This window comes from Haliotis asinina, chromosome 1, assembly GCF_037392515.1.
Source record: "Haliotis asinina isolate JCU_RB_2024 chromosome 1, JCU_Hal_asi_v2, whole genome shotgun sequence".
In the NCBI taxonomy this organism is placed as follows: Eukaryota; Metazoa; Mollusca; class Gastropoda; order Lepetellida; family Haliotidae; genus Haliotis; species Haliotis asinina.
The window spans coordinates 12,747,282-12,763,984 of record NC_090280.1 but is presented as its reverse complement, the minus strand read 5'-3'; the positions used below and the strand labels follow the sequence as shown (position 1 = coordinate 12,763,984).

The following is a 16,703-nucleotide window of genomic DNA, read 5'->3' as shown; positions in this document are numbered from 1 at the left end:
AGCTTCGGTGATGGTGATGCTGTCATCCTTCTTGAGTTCGGTGATGGCCTGTCTCTCTTGGTGCGTGAGGTTGGGGCGGGGCTTGGGAGCTTGCTTGACGGTGTCTATAATTTGGTGTCGGAGGTAGTGCACTCAATTCGATGGGAGGACACTAGGATACTATCTACCAACAACAACAACTGGCGCCAAAGGAAACTGCAAGAGGCCATTGAGATCCGGAGACAGAAACCAGCCATCAACCGTGACCAAGGAGTGTACCTACCAAGTGCCTGGGACTTATTGATAAATTAATCTCATCTATCTGTGTACATTCTATCTATGTAATTCATGTATAGCCAATCTACCCGAGTACATCCTTACCTACTTGTGTTTGTACATCATCAACCCTCATGTAAACATGCTCACCCCCTATCGTGTGTTATGTACATCATCCTATCATGCGTAATGTATCACCATTGGCTTCCATCCTTATCCCCAATCATGTACATCGTCCTTACCCCGTATCTGTGTTATGTAAACATATCCAATCAACTGTAATGCATTACCATTGGCTTCCATCATTGTTATCTTAACTATCGGCTTCCTATCAGTGCTTGTTTATACTAGCTTTCGTTAACTCATTCCACTTGTTACTTTGTTATTGTTTTACCTGTACATACAAATACTCCTCTGTATCCCTTTCTCAATCACCTGATGAAGGAGTAAGCATTAACTCCGAAACGTTGTGTTCTCTCATAAAGAAGTTGATATCCATAACAATCTTCATTCTTATGTATTTTCACTTCTAAATGACATTCAAAGACTTATAAGTTCTTCCCTTATATGTATGCCAATGTATTAACATACTAATCATACCATTATTTTTGTGTATTCAGTTTAGGAATATAAAGTACCAAATTCATTTTTTGAGCTGTATATGTGTGTGTATTTTTGTAGATTGATAATTTGATTCACTATGTTTATTATAATCATAAACATTTCTCAATGATACTGGCATATACGTTAACTGTTTCATTTTCTTTTGTAGAGGCTAAATATCAGAATGCCAAACCCTACCTGTCATTAACCTCATTCATATCAATCTAAGCGCTTTACCTTGTAATTTCACAAGGCCGTCGAAAAATATATCCGCTAAACCTACCCTGACGCGATGGATGAGACGGGACGTAAAAATGGGCGATATTTTCGTCATCAAACGTGCTAAAATGAAGATGCTAACTATTTCCAATCAGTGTGGTCGCTCAGATCTATGTTTCATGTGTACGCAGAGACCATATATATGGTCTCTGGTGTACGATTTCATGGTAATAGCGAGCTGACATGAAATATCAAAGCACATGTCGGTGATGAAAGTAGGAGGTGTGTCATTGTTTACATATCGCCTATGTAACGACGATTTTCGTGTCTCGAAACTGCTTAAATAACGTTTTCCAACACTGAAAGTACAGATGGTCGTTGTTCTGGTGACGTACACCTTGCCATAGTATCGATGAAAATGCTATGAAAAACTTCTAACCACCCGTCCTCGGATTTTTCTATAGTAAATGTATGGCGCGTCTCCCTGCAGTGAACGCCGCCATGCGGCAGTGGTTGCCTGGGTCAGTGTCGGAGCGTTAGCGCAGGCGCATCAGACCCAGGGAACCAGGCTGCATGTAGATGTAATCTATCAGTTCTAAGCCGTGTCTTCTCTGGTTCACACAGACGGAATAAAGATGGGTGCAGTGCCAAACAACAAAGTCAATTGGTTGTGCACATGTCAAAATATCCATAGACTGGATCTCCATTTTACGAATATTCCAAAATAAGCAATGTCACACATCCACCACCATACGACCCGTGAAGGTCCCGGGGTAGAATAGGCTCATGTTGTTGGTCACTGGATTGTCTGGTCCAAACTCAACTGTTTACAGACCGCCGCCATATAGCTGGGATATTGCTGAGTGTAGCGTAAAACTAAACTCACTCACTCACTCCACCAACACACAGTGGGCGTTGTCCCTATGAAATATTCCTGAAATCCCACAGGGTTGTATAGTAATTGTGTCATGTATGATGTGCTAATGTATACTGGGTTTTGCCAAGGTTATGTGCCACATTACAATTAAAGTGAATAATTTAGAGTTAAAACAACTTTAGAAGAAGGAAAGAAAATCTTTAATATAAAAAGCACCCGAATAGCAAAACGCACCTGTTCAGCACTTATGCACTCAGATATAACAATCAAATGAGCCATATGAGTATATTAGCTATGCTCTGGAAATCTCACTTAGCATCGGAATCAATTGGTTGACTAAAAAATTAAAAGGAAATAAAATTATACAAAAAACTATAATGAATACATAATAAAAATGACCAGCAAAACGTACTAGTATATAGTGTTCAGTGTTATGCAAGCATCTGATGCATGTTGCATAATGAGTGAAGAATCGAATACTAAAGTAGTGATGTTACCGAAAAGTATCTCTCTTTTTACACCACCACCACCAACAACAACAAAATATGTCTTTTTTTCAGATCAAACATTACACATAGCACGATTGTAGCAATAATTCTGTGAGCAATACCAGTGTTGACATAAGAATCAGTACAGAAAGGTGTGACTGAAAAAGAGGACATTCGATCATGTTTACAAATGATCACTGATAAGCAAGATCTCATGGTTCAGTTTGATCACAGAAAGCAAGATAAACCATAATTCGACTATTAAAAATATCCATTCTTTGTCAAATACATGGAGTGCTATTGGGCCTGGTCATGTGTTCATGTAGGTAGCATCTGAAACGAAACAGAAACTGGTGATGAATCGTGTCTGAATATATTTAGCAGGTAACACTTATTCTTATCCATTAGATTTCACTGTAAAGTTCAAATCATGATAAAGATGTAGCGTGAGGTAATCACAAGGCCACAAGAAATATATGATCATCGCTTCTTCCAGCTTTTTTTCGTAAACTAAAACATATTTTAAAACTGTTCAAGACAGGACTGCCAGTTGATGTGATTTCAACTTCTCATTCATTGTTAAAGACTCGCACAACATCTGAATAAAGAGACTGGTGATTACGAATTCTGATTATATATACTGTTCTGGAATAATTGATAGTTACGCCAATGGTGGCAAATTTACCTGTGGGTCAGACTGATCTGCTTGAAGATGATTGTCTTCCTTATCAAATTCGAACTTACCTTTACATTCTAGACAGAAAATAACTTCATTTTTCATGCCAAAGGAATTAACCATGTCTCTGGCATTTTAATCTTTTCCCAACCGACCCTATGCTCACTTAAAAGTCCATATCTTGAAAACTATTTGATTGAGTTTAGTCAAATTTTGCAAGCATGTAGGTAGCAGTATATGCAATAGCGGTTTTATTTTTTAAATTGGGCCCTTTGGAAGGACTTCGTCCGAAAAACCGCTATTGTATATATTACTACACATGACAAGATTCAAAGCCATATTTTGCACAATGTCCGCTTCTGACTCGACTATGTACAGACCATCACCATGAAAGGAGTTTTTGTTAAAATTTAATCTCATCATCATCAGTATATCATATTGTGATCTTGATAATTAGAACATTTACCTTTGCCAGTATTTCCATACATGGCTAATTTGATAGCTTCATAGTGTTGTTGATCTTTCCTTTCAAGACCTTCATACTCATTCGTTGAATCTGTTCCTACAAGAAAATAGCTTAGTCAACACAGAGGCTGGTTTAGTTTGACTGCAGAAATGAGTGAGTTCCAATTCTATCTGACAAAACTATTGGTTTACTGTCCCTCGGCAAATTGAACCTACCTGAACCAATTTTTCTACTGGTCAACACATAATATTTTGTGCATCTTTTATTTCCCATGACCGAACACTTCATTGGAAACATTAAATAGTGAATCAACCAGACAGTGAATTATTGGATCGTGCCTTCACACATCACAACATACATATTTTGGGCAGTTTCAATGTCAGGCATTGTTTGAGGATATGAGAAAGGTACATCAAAAGTGTAAAGACAGAAGCATCATACATTCAGCTGGGTTGTGTTTTGCTAGGGGGCAAAGAGCAGTGCCATTTTCTTATGAGTACTTCTAAAGTGAGGGCACAAAAATTCTGAGTGTTTTTAAATCATCAATGATATATTCTACAAGCATTACATCACACATTTTGGGCATGACTAATTCAATTGATAACTCTCAACTAGCTGCAAAAGCAGTCCAGTGAAAACAGGTTTCAGCAAGGAAACCAGGGGTATACATAGTCCACATTGATGTACATGTAATATATAATGACACAGGCAGGACTGTATCCCTGTAAATGTGTAATATATGTAACCAAAATATATCAGGCTCGCTAATATTAGTCTTTGTCAGGAAGAATACCTGTTGAGGCAGCAACTCCAGCATTTTCATAAGTCTTCAAATAGGTGTAAGTCTGTTTGTCATTCTCCCTGTCTTGTAGGCCACTGTATAGGTTGACATCTTTGTGAAAAAACACAATGAAAAAGGAGTAACAACTGAGGTAAAATGATATATGATATATGACATGACATTTGAAGGATAAATATAAATCATAATGTAAAACTGATCAAGATGAAAGAGACTGACTGTTTTACCATGTAAATGTTCCTTCTGCCACATGAATGTTATTGTGACAATGCTTTACCTCAACAAAAACTTGATACCATATTTTATAGCAATATATTATGGTGTTTATTATGAGACGTACTGGCGAGATTTGAAATATGTGTGATCATATCATCTACTTCTACATCATGATACCTGCTTTGAATCAATTGTTGGTACATTACTTACCTCCTGCTTCCACATGTTCCCTCTGAGTGGCATGGCCCTTAGGTCTATTAGAAAGATAAATAACGTTTGAATCATAAATATCTGGATGTACTGAACCCCAGTTGTTCTCTTATAATAATAAGCAGTAACATTAAACTAAAGGTGAAACACTTACCTATTCTGTAAAACTTTTGAGCCTGTTGATGGAATGAAGATAACTTGTCAAGACAATACTTATTATATTATATATTGATATGTAATCCAGATATATTTTGTTTAAAAAATTTAAGATCAATTAACAGAAATAATCATACGGGACAATTATGGTGAGTTTTCTAATAGAATGCATTTGATTTCAGCTCCCCATTTGCGCAAAGTTAACACCCATATACAAATAGAGACATAGACCAATTACAATAATAGAAGTGTACATGCCTGGTTTCAGGAGCACACATCTGAATCCTTTTCTATGCATGATGACAACAACAACAACAATAACTGCCAGAACAAGCATCCCAACAGTAACCCCTGCAATCAGTCCGCCTTGTGGAGAAGTTAAACCACCTGCAGGAAGAAAATGATGGAGTAGTGTCACAACTTCCTATGTTAGTGTTGGCTTTACTATGGACTAGGCAATTCTCAAGGAGTTATATTAAAGATAAAACTAAATCAGGGACACCAGAAACAGAGCTTCACACACTGACCCAAATCTTAAGCATGATGAGCCAATGCTTTAACCATTTGGCTACCCTACCGTTTATTTAATGTTTGAAAATTGCGACAGGTCATTTCCACCCCTCATTCAAATTAACAAGAGAAAGTGCATAGCTAACTTTAAAAACAGTATTTTGTGAGTGCATATGTATTTAGGTTGTAAATGACATCAGGGATTAGAAACTGATGCGAGTTTGATTATTTTACATTCATTCCTCAGAACTTTACATATATTTCCTAAAGAAAGGGTGAGGTCCCAGTTGCATTGTTGCATTACATTCCACTGTGTCCCTTCACATTTCAGTTGCAGATTGAATTACAAATTTTGATGTTATGAATGTGACAGCACCAGGAAGTCAGTATCAAATCAAGATCACATCCACATCTGACAAGTTGGTGTGCAAACACTGAAGCAACAGGCTCAACCAGTACTTTTCAAAGTGATCTGCCTTTCATTTTTGACTGAGTGTTCCAGATCCATTCTAGTAACATTTCACAAAAGTTGAGCGTTGGAAAAAGCCACAGCGATGCTTACCAGTAACTTTCACCTCTTTTCCAGTCAGTCCTCGCACACTGTTTGTACCAAAACTTCTTCCATTGACGTTCTCTGCAGTCACTCTGACATAAAAAACAGTCTGTGGCTGGAGACCTGTGATATTTGTCTGGTATTCCTCCAGTCCATTCTCTACATACTTTCCAGCTTCTTTCCAAGATGCATCATCTGTGCTGTATTCTACGATGAATGTTTGAGTATCACCACCATTAAAGCCTTTGATCCAAGACACTTGAAGGGAAGATGGACCAAGAGGAATGACTGTGACATTTGTTGGTGGACCTGGTGGACCTAAATATTTATTATTTATTTCATTTGTATGTGGGTGTCCAATATTCAGTTGAAAAAAATATTGTTTTCAAACTGTTTCAAATATACAGCTGCATTTGTGAAATGGGTGAGATGAGGTAAGCTGAAATGGTGTTAAAAGTCGTGCTTAAGAATATTTCGCATGTGAGTGTATGTGTGGTTGCTTGTACTAACCCTGACTTAAGCTGGTTAAGTTAGGGCACGAATAGCCTACTCAGGCACATTATACTCACTCCGGGCCGAGCAAGCTTGTTGTGGTTATTAATGTTAAGCGCAAGAAAGGGAACAAAGAGTATGATATTTTATCATGTCTTTTAGTATGATGTGACTGGGGTTCAAACCCACAATAAAAATTTGATTGCCAAATAGTCAGATCCTCCGACACTGCATCGTCCATTATTGTCGTAAAATATGCACCATCCCAGAACAAGAAATGACAAAAACGATAAAAAGTAAAGCTTCCTTTTCTTAAACGTATGTCATTTATTTCAACATCACTTACTGTTCATAAAATCCAAACTATCAAAAGTCAAATGTCAAGGAAAAAACGAAGGTCACTAATCATACTGGGTACTCATGAATGGGTAAACAAATTTGCATAAACTGGTCACTTCCATAACTTGATTGCTGTACACTTTTTAAAACTAAGTGTTACTAGAAACAAAATTTCACATATGTTGTATCTGTATTGCGGTAACAACAAAACTTTGCCATTATACAACTTGAAAGCAATTCTTGTAATCTACCTTGCCATAATACTACCATATTTACAAGGAAATATCAAAAACATACTGGTGAAATGTTGCTATCCTGTGGAAGTGAAGAAGGGCAACCGTCAAAGTTATTCAACATACTATCTCCTACGAAGGAGATATTAAGACCCAGGTTGGACACACTATCTGCTGTGTAGGACTTCCGATCTCCTATGTAGGACTTATTATCTCCTACGCAGGACATTAAAAATTATAAAATAAATTAACTGTTTCTTCCTTCTTTCATTATTATCTCCTACATAGGACTTAATATCTCGTATGTAGGAGATACTAAGTTCTACATGGGAAATATAAAGTCCTATGTGGGAGATATTAAGTACTATGTAGGAGTCCTACGTAGGAAAAACTACATCCTACGGTTGATATACCATGACCTGCATAGGAGACATTAAGTCCTATGTAGGCGATACTATGTCATTATACTATCTCCTCCTAGCTTCTGTACTATTCTGTTACACAGTTACATTACAAAATACAATATAGATTAACTGTTTCTTCTTTCATTCATATTCAAAGAACAGACAATTCATAAGCACAGTGCAAATTCATCCAAATAGTAATCATGTCACCTGTTTACTTTGATATAGATTATCAAGAATTATAGGTCAGTAAAAGTAAATAAGTATGAAAAGTAAATTAAAAGTAATTATTTAAAGTTCAGAAGAGGTCATGTCAGAAAAAAAACTTAAAACAGATCCATAGAACTGTCTTACCTGAGTAGCCCTGATAGAGTAAAGTGTCAAAGGTTAGCTCTAAACTGTCACTAGACAATCGTGTCAATTTAAATCATGTTACAGAATAAAATGTTCATGATGCCATGTGCTTTTGGTGCTTGGATGACTATTCTGCCAATATAACTACTGGAGCCGTTGGACGATCATGGCCACTGTGTGCAATCCGAGCAAAAGATGATACCTTTTTGGAAATATGGTCATGTAGATTACACAGACATCCTTCACCACCCACCAAATGTTAAAAAGGTAAAGGAAGAGCATTTCTTTTGCTTAGGTATTACTATATAATATGTCTGTCCACCTTTAATAGACACTGGGTGTACAGTTTTGATGTTATTGTGGTCATGTAGATTACATCCTGAAAAAAATTTATTAAAAATAAACTACAAATGGGGCACATTTCATGAGAACAGGTTTTTCACAACAACAATCTGTTCCATCCAGTCACATGAAATCACCCATACCTGTTGCACCCGTATCCTGACGGTTTGTCAAACCAATTGCCAGATATGAATCAGTGTCAGGGCAATGTGATCACCAGAAAGTTCTGGCAGTGCCCATCACTTCATTTACCTTTTCCAGAGATACATGTATGCACAAAGTATGAGGATCCAGAAGTGCAGACGTTGGTTCTCCGAGTTCCTTCATTACCTTAGGTACACTTTTCAGGCAATGTCGGGACTATATATACCAATCATGTATCAAAACTGTTACAACCAGATTAAGATGAGATATGCTATGAGTTATCAAAACATGTAAGTGATGATGGGCATGAAATGGGGTTATAACACAAAAACAACAGTTCATAATAACAATGTCACAAACTCAAAGAAAATGCAATCATTCATGCTTGTTATGTAAACCTGAAATATTATCAAAACATGTTAGTGATAAAGGGCATGAAATAGAGGTCATGAATTCATAAAGAAAATGTCACAGGTTAAGATAAAATATGATCAAAACGTAAACACTTTACAAATTCTTACACATGAGCATTAATCAAGCAACAGCTACATTTGTACAAACTACAGCGTGAGTCAAAAAACATAAAATAACTCCCCAGAGATTTTAAACTTTTGCTAAGAAACTGGCTTCATCTATGTGTCTTAAGGTAATGATGAGAAGATAACTAATCGTTTGTGGTAGATCATGTGGTGACATGTTGGTTAATTGGATAAACTCTTTAGACAAGCTCACTGTTTGGACTGTTAGGTGAGTCATCAACAAGTAACTAATTAAAGTCCGGAAAAATGCGGCTAGTAAAGTGTCCAACTCCTATTACATGCTAAACTAGCGTCCAACAGAAACGCCAACAAATATTTGTTTTCTGGTCCACATCAAAACTTAAGCTAAAAATGGTAACGTTAAATGTTTTATTGGAAAGTCAATTATTCAGCAAACGTTTTTCATGGATAACCGGAAGAAAAATGATGCAGCCCGGGATGTAAGATCACATGAATGACACTAAGGTGCACTACTAATATCCAATATTTGATCACCAGTGCAGAATCGACTGGGAGCTTTTACAACTTTCTGGGCAGCACATATTGGTCAATGCAAGGTGTGCCCACCTCCACCTCTGATGCAGGCCAAAACCCGGCATTGAACTGAGTAGCTCACTAGCTCTTCTAACGTCTTGATTAGGGATCTGACGTCATTCCTGTAGCAGAGCTACTGCCAAGGCATTCCTCGTCTATGGCTGTTTTGGGCATTTCCAAATACAATGTACTAGTTATTCCCAAAGCTGCTCAGTTGGGGGCAGATCTTAAAGAGCTGGAACTTGCTTTCGTCACCAAAGTTCACTCTCTGCAGGTTTTGCTGCTGCAAGCGTGGCACAGTCCTGGTACATCTCAATCTGGCACATCAGTGTTGGCACGTCGACGACATGCCCTTGAAAGGTTAATTGCCAAAGAGGCCATGAATACGGAGTCGTCTAGTCACACTGTCTGCTGACTGAATGTAGAAAACTGTTGGCGGTTAATGGCATCACAGTGACTGATCGGTTCCTCAAGCACAACATCCGCAAGTACCAGTCTTCCTGTTGGGTAGACACCTTCAGTCTGTCACTCTTTTGGCCTTTCTCCAGTACTGCCAGTCTGTCATAGGCATGTGACAAGTCTTTGCAGCACTTCATGGTCCTAGCCACATGCTCTTGTGTCTGTTCCATCTGTAACATACTGATTGCCCTCTCCTTCTGCTCAGGCGTTAAACGAGGCATGTTCCTGGTTGTCAGTCACTCAAAAAATGTAGGAGAATAAACCTGGTGAAGCAATTGTGAGGCTTTGAAGCTGTCTGTAACTTTCAAGGGAAGGACATGCCAAATTTGGAAACAGACATAATTGTAAATGTACTGGATTGAGGACATTGAATCAAATACATAATAAAGTTTGGGCCAGTGATTTAGCATTTAATGGTTCACAGGGGTCCTTGATTATATATTATGTCCACATGATATGTTCTGTATGTTCTCATATGTTAGTAACTTCGGTCAGTTTTCTGACCATGCTCCAATCTATGTTGAAATGTCAGCATGGTGTCCACAAAATGTTGAAATCAACAACTGTGGGCACCAGAGTAAAGATCAGACGGACACAAGAGCCATGTCTTCATAAAACACAGAATATCTACAGCAAAGCCATAAAATCACAGCAGTGAATGAACAACCAAACTGATTAACTCACTAACTCGATGACTAATATAATAGAACCATACATTGAAGTAAAAGGATCAATGAAAGAACCTGTAAACACTGGTACTTACATGCTGGAGGTAAGAACCTTGCTCAACATATCTAAATTTCTAATGTGGTTAATAATAGACATTCCATTGGATGCCTTCTAAGAACATTTATAAGGAGGTGACTTCTTCCGAGCAGGAGAAAATTTTTCAATCCACAGCTACTGACAGTGACATGATTTATGAGGAGCCTGACTCAGCTATACATAAAACACATGGACCAGACTCTTGCCTCTACTGTATAAAGTTTGTGCTTGTGTATAAAAAGTGTGACTCAAACTATTGCAGTATCAGCCATATGTGTGTGTTTTTGTTTTGGGGGAATCTGTTTTAATTTTGCTTGCTTGTTGGTTTGTTTGTTTTTTTGTTTTCTGGTTTTGGTTTTGATTTTGTTTGTAACTTTTGTCATGGTAAGTGAAAAAAATATTTTAACTGACACGCAGTTTGGTCTTTGTTCGGACCTAATCACAGTTGACCATCATTTGCTCCTCGGGTTTAGACTAATGTTAGGTCTTCTATGCCATTTATAGTTAGTATATTAAGAATACGATCGGAGTATTTCAAAGTGAATTGTTATCATCTGTTGTCTTTTTGAAGTGTATTTTCAGGATATCCATCCACCACATGAATATAAGCAGCTGGGTCTATTTTCACCTGTGTATGCTGATTATCTTGTAATATTTTCTGGAAGCAACGATGCACTTGCTATAAACCTCAGGTATGTGGTTCTCGCAATTTAAATAATATTGAAATACTACATTTCGATGTTTCTATCAAGCTACTAAGTGTAAAACATACAACCTGCACTACCCTCTTAAATGCAAAAGATTTGATGGGATATTGGTTAAAACTGTTGGGAACTGATGTACCTGTATTCTAACAGGTTGCTGTGAATAGTTTAATAATGATGCGGAATTGCGTTCTGTAAAATCACTTGGACTATGAGAATAAATCAAGTTTGACAGTGGTTTTGCTAAAATACGGAACGGAATTATGGCATGAAAAACTGTATATTAAGCCATATGGCATCAATCTGTTCTTAAATCAATCTTGTTATATCATATAAAGAATGTTAAACAGTTGTGTAATCTTGGTAAATAACTCTTTAATACATGCAACATAAAAATAAATTGTATCTAACATTGTGTGCATTCTCACACTACCATAATCATCAAATCCAGTCTTCTATATCCACGTATTAATTTATAGTATCATGAACGGCTTCCTAAACCCCTCAGTACACCTCTAAGCGCACATTACTCTAGGCGTTTGTGTTAACTTACAACAGGATCATTCTCTTACAGTTAGCATCAAATGTGATGGAATACTCCACTATCCGATAACTTACAACAGGATAATTCTCTAACCTTTAGCATCAAGAGTGATGGAATACTCCACTATCTGATGACTTACAACAGGCTAATTCTCTGACCTTTAGGATCAAGTGTGATGGAATACTCCACTATCCGATAACTTACAACAGGCTAATTCTCTGACCTTTAGCATCAAGTGTGATGGAATACTCCACTATCTGATAACTTACAACAGGATAACTCTCTGACCTTTAGCATCAAGAGTGATGGAATACTCCACTATCTGATGACTTACAACAGGATAATTCTCTGACCTTTAGGATCAAGTGTGATGGAATACTCCACTATCCGATAACTTACAACAGGCTAATTCTCTGACCTTTAGCATCAAGTGTGATGGAATACTCCACTATCCGATAACTTACAACAGGATAACTCTCTGACCTTTAGGGTCAAGTGTGATTAAATACTCCACAATCTTATACCTTACAACAAGATAATTCTCTGAACTTTAGGATCAAGTGTGAAGGAATACTCCACTATCTGGTAACTTACAACAGGATTATTCTCTGACCTTTAGCATCAAGTGTGATGGAATACTCCACTATCTGGTAACTTACTGCAGGATAATTCTCTGACCTTTAGGGTCAAGTGTGATGAAATACTCCACAATCTTATACCTTACACCAGGATAGTTCTCTAACCTTTAGCATCACGTGTGATTGAATACTCCACTATCCGATAACTTACAACAGGATAATTTTCTGACCTTTAGGGTCAAGTGTGATAGAATACTCCACAATCTTATACCTTACACCAGGATAGTTCTCTAACCTTTAGGATCAAGAGTGATGGAATAATCCACTATCTGATAACTTACAACAGGATAACTCTCTGACCTTTAGGATCAAGAGTGATGGAATACTCCACTGGCTGCCCCACTCCATTGTTGACATACACATGGTATTCTCCGAAGTCGTCCCGCTGCACGTTTGTCAGGGTCAGAGTGGACATCATTGTCAGGTCTGAGATGCGGGTCAAGCTGGTGGAGGAGGTAAGGTTCCTCTGGGTGGTGATGTTGGTCCTGCTCCAGGTGATGTTGGGACCGGGATATGACAGGATATGAACTGACAGACTGACGTCACTGTTGGTGGCTGAAGCATATCTGTCCTGTACAGGGTAGGATTCATCGTATCTTGGTGAACCTGTAATATAGTATAGCTCAGTAAGTGAATTGGATGAGTTTAGTTTTATGCACATTTATGCAAGATTCCATTTGTATGCCGGTGGTCTGTAAATGATCAAGTCTGGACCAGACAATCCAGTGTTCAACAGCACGAACAGCAACACTGCTTAGCAAACAGACAGAGATGGATTAAACAATACAATGAAAGCACAGCTGTTTGACATTTCTGGTGGTCCTACATGCCGTTAACTTGAAACAATGTACAACAAATGTCAGTTGGCATTCTGATTCTGAACAACGAATCAAAAGAAAGAACAATACTCCAACTTACATATACATTGCCACTGATGTCACTATACCAACATTAAGTGGTAGAACTACATTGTCATATGTCTTGAATTAAGTTTTTGATGTTTCATTTTTATTTTTCTAATATTATTTTGTGCTTTGATTTGAGTGTTGCCAAAGCTTTTCATCTTCATGTTCATCAACATCCTCATTGTCAGCTCCATCCTAGGACAATAAATGGAAGATACAAGACAGACTGAATGACTGACATTGTAAGACTCTCACAGTGAATAAGCAGTTCCACTACTCTCCTCTGTTCACCAGATCCAATGTTGTTGTCAGCTGTACAAGAGTAGTTCCCCCTTTGTCTACATTCTGCATGTGGCCATCCTTTCTGGTCTGACTCAGAGTTGTCTGCCCTTGATATCTCAACACTTCCATTATACAATATGATGGATGACCTTGGATTGCCATCCACCTGGCATGTTATGGTCACAGGGTCACGTTCATTGACTGTCACTCTGTTCTGTTTAGAGTTGATGGAGAAAGACGTGATGTTGGCTGAATCTGAAACAGTGGGACATTGAGTGTCAGCTGTTACTCTGTTCTGTTTAGAGTTAATGGAGAAAAGACGTCTTGTTGGCTGGACCCAAAATGCCGGCTGTCACTCCAAACAAATGTATAAACCACAGCATTATTGTGGAAAAGATTCTTCAATAACAAAACAGTATGCATTATAATGGCATCATATCTTGTTTGGGAGGACATATGTACAACAGAAAGTTATATGCCTCAAGCTACTTTAATACAGAAATGCTAAGGAAATTGAGTGAGTGCTGCACTCAGCAATATTCCAACCATATGGTGGCAGTCTGTATATAATCGAATCTGGACCAGACAATCCAGTGACCAACAACCTGAGTATAGATCTGCACACTTGGGAACCGATGACATGTGTCAACCAAGTCAGCGAGTCTGACCACCTGATCGTGTCAGTTGGCTAAAGAAATTGACTCTCAACAGTGAGCTACCAGCAGATTAGTGTGAAACATAAATGTTTGGGAGATATGGTGGTATTTATTTGAAAACTTGTCTTTCTCATGTATACTTATTCATTGATGTTTGTATACACATTTCATCCAAAGGTTTAGACAAATATATAACATTAGACACATGCTACTGACAACACAGATATGATTACTGTGCGCAAAGTACAGATCTTCTGGCCTACATTGAATTATCCCAGGATCATGGAAACAAACAAGCTATAAGGTTACCGAAGATCTCTTCTAAATGATTCAGTTAAGCTTCATGTTGCTCTAAACAAAACATCAGTTATATCCTGTACATCTCCCATCATGTGGGAAAAACAGGCAGGTCTTTGATATTTAGTATGTCAAATTCAAGGACCAGCATGTGATTTCTAACATTCCATAAGAACTCAACTTGGTAGTGTGAAATGTGTCATTCTGATTCCATTCCTGTAAATGACATGACGATATTTGCGCATAGACGTCATCTCAGTGACCCAGATCATGTTTGACATTATGGGCACATCAAAATATATATTGACAAGCAAAAGAAAGTACACAGCTGTAATTGTTGCTGCAATCCCAAATATGCTTTCTAACTAGTAAAATTATTGAAGAACACTGATTGTATAGAACGCAACCATCATGTGTCTTTTGTCAAACTGGAACCAGAAACATTTGGATGTGTTTCGCACGAAGTTTTGAAAAAGTGTGAGTATTGTTCCATGCACAAGCAATTTTTGTACAAAGGGCATAAAGACTCGTAAAGATCAATCATTTGACAAAAATCTCATGAGAAAATTCCAATACTGACGTCGATGCCACAAGAATGGACGACAGGAATGTCACAAATGGGGTGATAATTTAATTACTGACAAATCTCAAGTTGCAAATAAAATTGGTGAAACACTTGCAGTTGGTTAGGCCACAAGTTGACCTAACATAAAGATATTTCTTGCAAACATCCACTTTTAATTGAAATCACTGAATTGTATAATGATTTTGCTACTAGCCAGTACAACATCATCTTTTCTTTTGTTGGTTACCCAGCCTTGTAGGCATTTCTGGTTACACGATGGCTATTCTTGCTGCCAAAGCAGCACTCAACAAATCTGTGACTCCACTTCTTATTCCATACTCTGCTTACAAAGCTAGCATTAGAAACTACACCCATGATCTGATGCAGAAGAAGTGGGACACCCAAGTAGGTACAAATAAAATCACATCAAATAAAACCGTATATTGGTTACACCTACTTGGGCTGTGAGTCCAGATCTGAAGAGGTCATTTTACGACGATGTCATATTGGCCATACAAGATACAGTGGACTCTGTCAATACCGGCACCACTCGGGAGCAAAGAAAATGCCGGTTAGGCAGTTTGCCTCATGACGCCAACACACAACGGAAGTTGTACTATCTCGTTAGCTTTAACACGATGTTTGAATAAGGAACAAGGCAGTGCCAGAATGCAGTCATATTACACATTCAAATAATATCAAGGTAGTTCACACTGTAAAAAAGTCACTGATCTTGCTTTGTATTTTCGTTGCCGATGCCTCGAGAGCAATGTCCTCAGCTGCACTTTCCAAGTTCTGCACATGATGTAGAAGTCATACTTCCTGGCTGGATGCGAAGGGTTTGATCTGAATACACATCCTCAAAACATCACTTACAGTTTAGGAAACACATATTCGTCTTCATCTTCGACTTCATTCTCTTCTTCATCATGACACTTGTTCTCAGTCTGTTTTACTTGAGTTATCAAGTCTGTTTCAAATTCACTCAAATCGGGGTTTTCACTAGGCAAATCGTCATCACACTCGACATATTCATTGCTTGTAGCTTCCTTGTTTATCATGGCCAATAATGTAGCTAGGGGAATGTCGTCCCTGCAAACAGTTCCACACACACCAAATCCACATGAAGCAAAACACTTGCGAATAGTCAGGGGTGTTGTCTCATTCCATGCTCTTGCGGTCCAGTACACTGCATCTAACACCGTGACTGCTTTGCAAAGTTCTTCAGTGCTGGTACATGTGTCCATTCGAGAGACAAGTGATCTCAACAAGTATCGTCCATAACGCGCTTTAAATGCACGGATTATGCCTTGATGTATGTGACACATACTACTCACTAGTTAAAGGGGCACTGATGCAGAGCGAATAATGTTTCTCGCCAACGGTCTAATTACGAAACCAAACCGCAATTTGGTCAGCACCCGCTCCTTCGACCGTGACGGACAAAGGAACTGGGCTCCTGTCCATATTAGCAGAATA

General features: G+C 38.1%; 1 protein-coding gene across 1 annotated transcript in view; it reads right to left on the bottom strand.

The window, feature by feature from the left end:
- Window positions 1–2,131: 2,131 nt before the first annotated feature.
- LOC137287174 (B-cell receptor CD22-like) overlaps window positions 2,132–16,703 on the bottom strand; it is a 129,368-nt gene continuing 114,796 nt past the window's right edge. Inside the window, exons 10-18 of the mRNA XM_067819347.1 lie at window positions 13,680–13,961; window positions 12,820–13,125; window positions 6,038–6,346; window positions 5,224–5,352; window positions 4,964–4,985; window positions 4,810–4,853; window positions 4,378–4,476; window positions 3,585–3,680; window positions 2,132–2,775 (exon numbers count right to left, since the gene is read on the bottom strand). Coding sequence (XP_067675448.1) covers window positions 2,753–2,775; window positions 3,585–3,680; window positions 4,378–4,476; window positions 4,810–4,853; window positions 4,964–4,985; window positions 5,224–5,352; window positions 6,038–6,346; window positions 12,820–13,125; window positions 13,680–13,961 — 1,310 coding nt within the window. The 3' untranslated portion in view covers window positions 2,132–2,752. The remainder of the gene's footprint in view (window positions 2,776–3,584; window positions 3,681–4,377; window positions 4,477–4,809; window positions 4,854–4,963; window positions 4,986–5,223; window positions 5,353–6,037; window positions 6,347–12,819; window positions 13,126–13,679; window positions 13,962–16,703) is intronic.